Here is a 6,519-nt window from a genome sequence, read left to right as displayed (position 1 = left end):
AAGTAGTAGCAGTGGCCTGAACAGCTCCAAAGCAGCAGGCAGGCAATGAGCCATCCCAGTGCAGGCTCCCAGCCCCTGGGTGTTGTGCTGGTGTCAGGGTATGTGGTGGGGATGGGGAGCCAGCCAAGTGTGCCCCGATACCAGGATCAGTTTAAGCATCCCCTGCTCGGCATCATCATCCGCCTGTTTTGGTAGATATTGTCACTGGGTGCTGAGGGAGCTCCCTGCAGGCTGGTGGCTTCATGCCCCTGCACGGCCGCAGCCCCTTCCCCGCGGAGTGTGGAACAACTCATTCTGCCTGCGTGCGAGAGAATGGGCAGTGACACCACAGCAGTGCTTCAGAGGGGACCCAGATCCCAGTGCCGGACCCTGTTTGGGCTGTGGAGGGGTGAAGAGATGATGCTGCACAGCGGCTGCACAAGAGAAGCCGGGCTCTGTTTCAGCGCTGTCCTCGCTCAGCCCGCAGCACGGAGGTCACAGCCCAGGGCCAGGGCTGCCTGTGCACAGCGAGACCCGGGCGCTGCTGGGGCTGCACACTGTGCTGGGGCAGGGCAGCACTGCCCTGTAAGGACTGCGGGTTCCGGCAGCATGAGAAGGCCTGAGGATTTTGATACAAGTGCTGCAAGTGCCTGCAGGAATGCTGCTCTCGCACATTTCCTGTGCTGTGCAGTCAGAGTGGGCTCAGTGTGTGGCTGTTGCACTGCTGTACAGGCTGCTGCTCCTGCTTCCTTGGCTTCTCCCATAGGGCTCTGCCATATGATTTTTCTGAGCTTTGTTTACTGTGTTCTGTGGCTCCATAGGGGCGTTTGCTGTGCATGTTTTCTTACCGTGAATGTTGAAGCGTGTGCCTTTGTCTTTTAGTAAAGACGATTCAAAGGGCCAGGCCTGCTTTGCACATTTTCTGCATTTTCATGAGTTTTATACCATGACTTTTGCACTGAAGGTATACTGTATGAACTCTGATGTTGCAAATGAGGGCTGAGAGATTGTACAAAAAACTGTATAGGCGATAGTCAAAAATAAAGCTTCTTTTAAGTGCACAAAACCGGACTTTGTCTTGCAAGTGGGAATACAAAAAGACTAGAAGGTCGCCACCTGCGGGGGCTGCCCATGGGGCACGTCCGGCGAGTGCCGCTGCCCCGGGACCCGCTGCGAGCTCCACGGTCACACCGCGGGGTGACTCGGCCGGAGGGTCCCACCCGAAACACCCCGGCGCTCAGCTGCCCCGCTCCCGTCCCCGCCCGTCTCCCCAAGCCCGGGGCTCCCGGCAGCAGCCGCAGTGCCCGCCCGGTTCCGCCCGGCCGGGAGCGCTTCCTGCCGGAAGGCGCGGGGCGGAGCCGTCCGTGCCCGCACCGCCATGGCCGCTCGGCTGCTCCTGCGGGCGGCGCGGCCGCTCCTGGCCGGGGCCGGGCTGGGCACCGGGCTCACCACCGGGCTCGGCACCGCGCCCACCACCGCGCTCAGCACCGCGCCGCCCCCCGAGAAGAAGCGGTGGCTCCGGGCGTACCTGGAGATGCAGCGGCTGCAGGCGCCTCCGCAGCGGCGGTGAGCAGCGGGCAGGGTCGGCGGGGCTCGGGGAGGGTGCAGCGGCCCCAGAAATGGGGGAATTCAAAATGTTTAGGCCCCGTCTGGTCACGCTTTGGGGCAGAATGGACTGAGTTCCGCAGGTTGGTGTAACCGCGGTTGAACAGGGCAGGCAGACGGTCATGGGGCACCGACAGTGTGTGACCCCAGGGATTTAAATTCTCGGTTTGATATTCAAAGCCAATTCAATCTGCCGTTCCCTCTCGAGAGGCGTGGTGCGGGTAACGCGTTCCGCTCCTGATCCCGGTTCCCTTTCCGCGCCCGCAGGTCCGAGAAGCCCTGCTGGGATTACCACGCGGAGATCCAGGCCTTCGGCCACCGGCTGCAGGAAAACTTCGCTCTGGAGCTGCTCAAGACTGCGTTTGTTAATCCCTGTTACATCGAGAGCGAAGAGGCGAGGCGCCGGCAGCTGGGGCTGGACGAGGAGGCGATCGCTCTGCAGCTCCAGGACAACACCGCGCTGGCGGAGCAGGGGCTGCGCTTCGCCCGCGCTTACCTGGCGCAGGGCTTTGAAGGCGCCTACCCAGCGTTACCTGCAAAGGGCGTAGAAGCGCTTGTTGATTTTCTTACCAGTCAGGAACTTGTCTCTTATGTGGCTCAAAACTTGTCCATCCAGGACCTGGCGCTTTGTAGGGATTTTCCTGCCCCGCCAGCCGTGCTGCAGAGGACGTTTCTCGCCGTGATAGGAGCCCTGCTGGAAAGCAGCGGGCCCGAGAGAACTGGGATCTTTGTCAGGGTAGGTTCATTAAGTGCTGGTTTGTACCTGGATGGCCCGAGATCCAGGGAGGTTGGCAGAAGTGGTGATGTTGGTGGTCAGCTGGGGTTTTGGGGTTTGGGGATTTTTGTGGGTTTTTATTCATTAAGAAGGCTGATCAAGTACACAAACCATACATTCCTAGTTTATGATGGTTATACTAGCATTTGCTGAAACTTGATAAGGGAAAGCATCATATTCCATGCACTGTACTATCAGATAATAAAATTATTTCATGTGAGATTTCATATATCTTCAAAACCCCATTCTGTATAAACAGGGATGAGTACATAGGTTTTGTATGTAGGAGTGCAAGCCCCTACTTCTGCAAATATGTTCAATTAAAACTCAGCTTAACAAAATAGTTTTTAACAGCTATTATTGTTTCAGTCATCCTTTTCACTTATTCTTAGTTTTGCAATGGAGAAGTGTTTGTTAAAACGTTCTGATACAAAGACCATTGACAGGTGTCTGTAAGAGCAAGGAGCAGTTTACAGATGAGTGTGATCCAAACAGGTGAAAGACCCGTGGGTTTGCATGTTGCCTTGTATTGTCACAGCTCCTGTGCTGTCACAGATTCTCTCTCAGGCTGGTGCTGTCCTTTCTCTGGGTCTGGGGCTGACTTTGCCCCAAGCACACATCTGTCAGTGGCTAAACCACAACCAGAGACTCAGCACTGGGATGGGGCACTGAGGCAGCTTTATCAGTCATTTCAGCAATTCCTTGTCAGTTATTGTCTCTTCATGCTGTATTTTTATTAGGAGACACCAGAAACTCAAGCCATTAATTGTGACTTCTAAATATTCTTGTTTAGGACTTTTTTATTCCCCAGCTGATTGGAAAAGACCTGTTTGAGATCTGGGAAGTTGTAAATCCTATGGGCTTACTGCTGGAAGAGCTGACCAAAAGGAATATCTCTGCTCCAGAACCAAGAATTACCAGGCAGTTGGGAGTCAGCACTGTTCTGCCAGTCTACTTTGTTGGATTGTACTGGTTAGTGTAATAATAATTTAAAGTTAAATGGGTTTAATTGGAGATGAGGGGAGGAGGGAAGATGGTCTTTCGGTTTTCTACTTGTGCTTTTTGGTCAAGTTGTCATAGAAAAGATGTATCTCATAAAAAAGAAAGAAACTTTAATTATTTCTCTTCTGGAATCTGTGGTGTTCCTTCATTAACTGCCCCTATTTAGTGCCCATAGGTGTTTGTTAAACAGAGCCAAGCACGTAATTCATAACAGAGAGAGCTTCTCTGTCAGTGCTTTTGAAGCAGTTTGAAATTCTTCCTTACCAGGGGAGGAGAAAAGACAAAAGCATTTCAGTTCCTGTTTAAGCTAATCAGAGTAATGAATTTGCATATTTTTATCAGGGCTAACAAATTGAATGCTAAAGAATCAGGGCTAAGTTAGGAATCTAAATTAACAGAGTGGTGTTCTTCCAGAAAATGGACACGTTTCTGATCTGAGTTTCCATCACTGATTGTGCAGTCATCTTTGCAGGAAAGACCAACAGGAATGTTTCCATTCTGTATATATAGAGATGAGTATTCACAGACATGGCAGAAAAACCAGTCTGTTTTATTCACGGTACACAGCAGTGCTCAGGGTTTCATGATGAAAATGATTATAATTTTTTTTTTTCCCCAAGTGATAAGAAGATTTTAGCTGAAGGCCCTGGTGAAACGCTGCTGGCTGCAGAGGAGGAGGCTGCACGTGTGGCACTGCGGAAGCTCTATGGATACACGGAGAACAGGAGACCTTGGGATTACTCCAGACCCAAGCAAGGATTGAAAAGAGATTACTCCAGACCCAAGCAAGCTGAAAAGGCAATCAGCAGTAACTAAGTGCTAAAAGACATTTCTGGTTTATCTTAAAAATTGATGGCTTCCATGCAGAATATAGGTGTATTTGGAAAGGCAAAGTACAGTTTGTTTTTCTGGTCTTCAGTGCTTGAAACTTCCAAATGAGATATGGTGTTAAATAAAGTCTATTCCTTTTGCACAATGTTTAATGTTTGCTCATTCTCCTAAACATAACAGAAGTGCCCTTAATCTGAATTTTTGCCTTTCAGCTGAGAAGTTTTTCTGTACATCACAGAAGACTCTTTTTAGTGGTGTTTTATAATGTGTGACAGAGTCTTGTACAGAAACAAGTTTCATGAAAGCTTCCTTGGAGATTGTTTGGAGAGGATTGTTAATAAGCTGAGTTGAATTAACGTATGCAACATCAGTCTTTGAATTGCATCTGGATTCATTTGTCCTAAACCTTGTGAAAACATCAAGTGTGATGATGATCCTGACACTGCTGGGGATCCAAACGTCTGAGGTCTCACTGCTTTCATACAGATTTTATTTGCCTTCCACATTGGTTTCTGTTGTTGGAGCACACTCTGAAACATTTTTAAAATTTGTAAAATTCCCTCTATTGCAAAATGAGAAACAATAAGTGAAAATAAGGATGCTAAAGGCCTGAACTAAAGAAATTGGAGAACATGATACAATGATATGCTTCTTTTCTCCTTTTTCTGTTTTTGGTACTTTTCCTGTTTAGTCCATGTACTTTCATTTAAGGAGTCACACGACTGAAGTATTGGATTCAGTGAAATCAGTGTTTGTTTTGTTTGCAGCATCTGTAGCTGTTTTAATGTAACTCCAAATGAATGGAAAGACACTTAGGAATAACTCAGATATCTGCATGATATTTCTGTTAAACGTTGTAGATACTCAGCCTGTCTACCAGAGGGCAACAGATGTAGGAGAAATGTGGCTCTTTTGGAATAATTTTCTTAAAAAATGAGTGAGAGTGTATTACAAACTGGAACTGAGCCCTCCAAGGAAGAAGCTGGATGTAGGACAGTTGCTCAGGAAGAGTTTCCTGCTTTATCCCATTGTGAGCACTGATTGTAAAGGAAGACACCAGGTAAATGTGTCTTCACTAACAGGAGGGGTTAAAATCAGGCAGGTGCCCATTCATCCAAGTTTGGTACTGCTGTCCATTGCAACACATCCTTTGCCTTTGGCCCACAAGATGGATTTAGGGAAGGACACTTGGCAGCCAAAGGTCCTGGCTGCAGCTGTGGCAGGGAGTGCTGGCTCTGTCAGCCCAATGGAAACATTTATTGGTGGTTGCAAGCAAAAGGAGTCTGGGTGAGACCCACGAGTGCTGCCAGCACTCAGTGCCCTGCATCTTACTTGGTGTAAAACACGGATGTGGTTGGAGAGCAGTGAGACCTTCCTGCTGCCTGTGGCACAGGAGGTTACATCAGGGAGAGCTGGAATACAAAAAACAGGGCAGAAAGATCAGCCCAGCATAAAATATGCATAAAATTGCTTGTGTTAAGTGAAAAATTCCAGCTAGGTAATCTATTGCCACTTACATAAGCAAAGCCAATAAGGTCACTATATTCCAGGGGAATAATAGCAAAATGTGAAAAGATGGTGAAATTACTCCTGCTATTTTTAGTTTGTAGATGAGGTTATTGCTCTTTACCTATTTTAAAAGGACAAAAGTGAAGCAGTTTTTTACAGCCAGTTACCAACTATTTTTATATACATATTTATGTATATATACATATCTACATACTTATTTATATACATTTTAAATATATATTTGTGTTTATATATTATTTTTATTAACATATTTATTTTGACAGACAGAAAAAAGCAAATTTCAGTCAGTTTACCTTTAAAAATATATAAGATATGCTTACTATGGTTTTATAGTTTGGAATGTGGGCATAAGTCCTAGGAGAAGTGGATTACAGAATACAGTGTGGTAAAAGCTGAGTGATGCAAGAGAAATCAATTTACTGTGTGGCACATGCATGGAATGTATTGTGATCAAATGAAAAGGCAGTTTGGGGACATGGAAATAAAGGACTGGGTTTTTATAGAGGTGTGACTGGAAAAGGAGTTTTTGTAAGAAAATGTGTCCTATTTTCAAGTTTTTAAAGGTCAGGAAAGCATTTTATATGGTATCTGCTTTAATTTCTGACACTCAACATATATATCAGGAGGTACAGCTGTAGTAGTGGGATCATTTACATCAGATTACCAACCTTTTTCCTTGTTTTTTGAATCAGTAGTCATAAACCATACCTAAGTGGTGTTAAAAGATTTGTTAGACCTACAGAAATCAGTATCTACAAAGTGTGGTGAAAATGGCAGTTCAGAAGCATTGTTTGTGA

At 46.8% G+C, this 6,519-nt stretch overlaps 1 protein-coding gene across 1 annotated transcript; it reads left to right on the top strand.

The window, feature by feature from the left end:
* Window positions 1–1,329: 1,329 nt before the first annotated feature.
* Window positions 1,330–4,337, top strand: MRPL44 (mitochondrial ribosomal protein L44). The gene is made up of 4 exons (XM_085069600.1): window positions 1,330–1,545; window positions 1,852–2,320; window positions 3,153–3,331; window positions 3,982–4,337. The coding sequence occupies exons 1-4, from the start codon at window positions 1,358–1,360 to the stop codon at window positions 4,175–4,177; spliced, it is 1,032 nt and encodes a 343-aa protein (XP_084925726.1). The 5' UTR covers window positions 1,330–1,357; the 3' UTR covers window positions 4,178–4,337.
* Window positions 4,338–6,519: the final 2,182 nt, after the last annotated feature.

The sequence above is a fragment of the Lichenostomus cassidix genome, chromosome 9 (assembly GCF_008360975.1).
Source record: "Lichenostomus cassidix isolate B80296 chromosome 9, HeHo_3.0, whole genome shotgun sequence".
NCBI lineage: Eukaryota > Metazoa > Chordata > Aves > Passeriformes > Meliphagidae > Lichenostomus > Lichenostomus cassidix.
This window is presented reverse-complemented; position numbering and strand designations above follow the sequence as displayed.

Bases quoted from the DNA above. Each gene is read 5' to 3' on its own strand.
- MRPL44 (XM_085069600.1), top strand. From the start codon at position 1,358: ATGGCCGCTCGGCTGCTCCTGCGGGCGGCGCGGCCGCTCCTGGCCGGG. The intron at 1,546-1,851 runs GTGAGCAGCGGG...CCGCGCCCGCAG, and splicing joins CAGGCGCCTCCGCAGCGGCG to GTCCGAGAAGCCCTGCTGGG. The intron at 2,321-3,152 runs GTAGGTTCATTA...ATTCTTGTTTAG, and splicing joins GAACTGGGATCTTTGTCAGG to GACTTTTTTATTCCCCAGCT.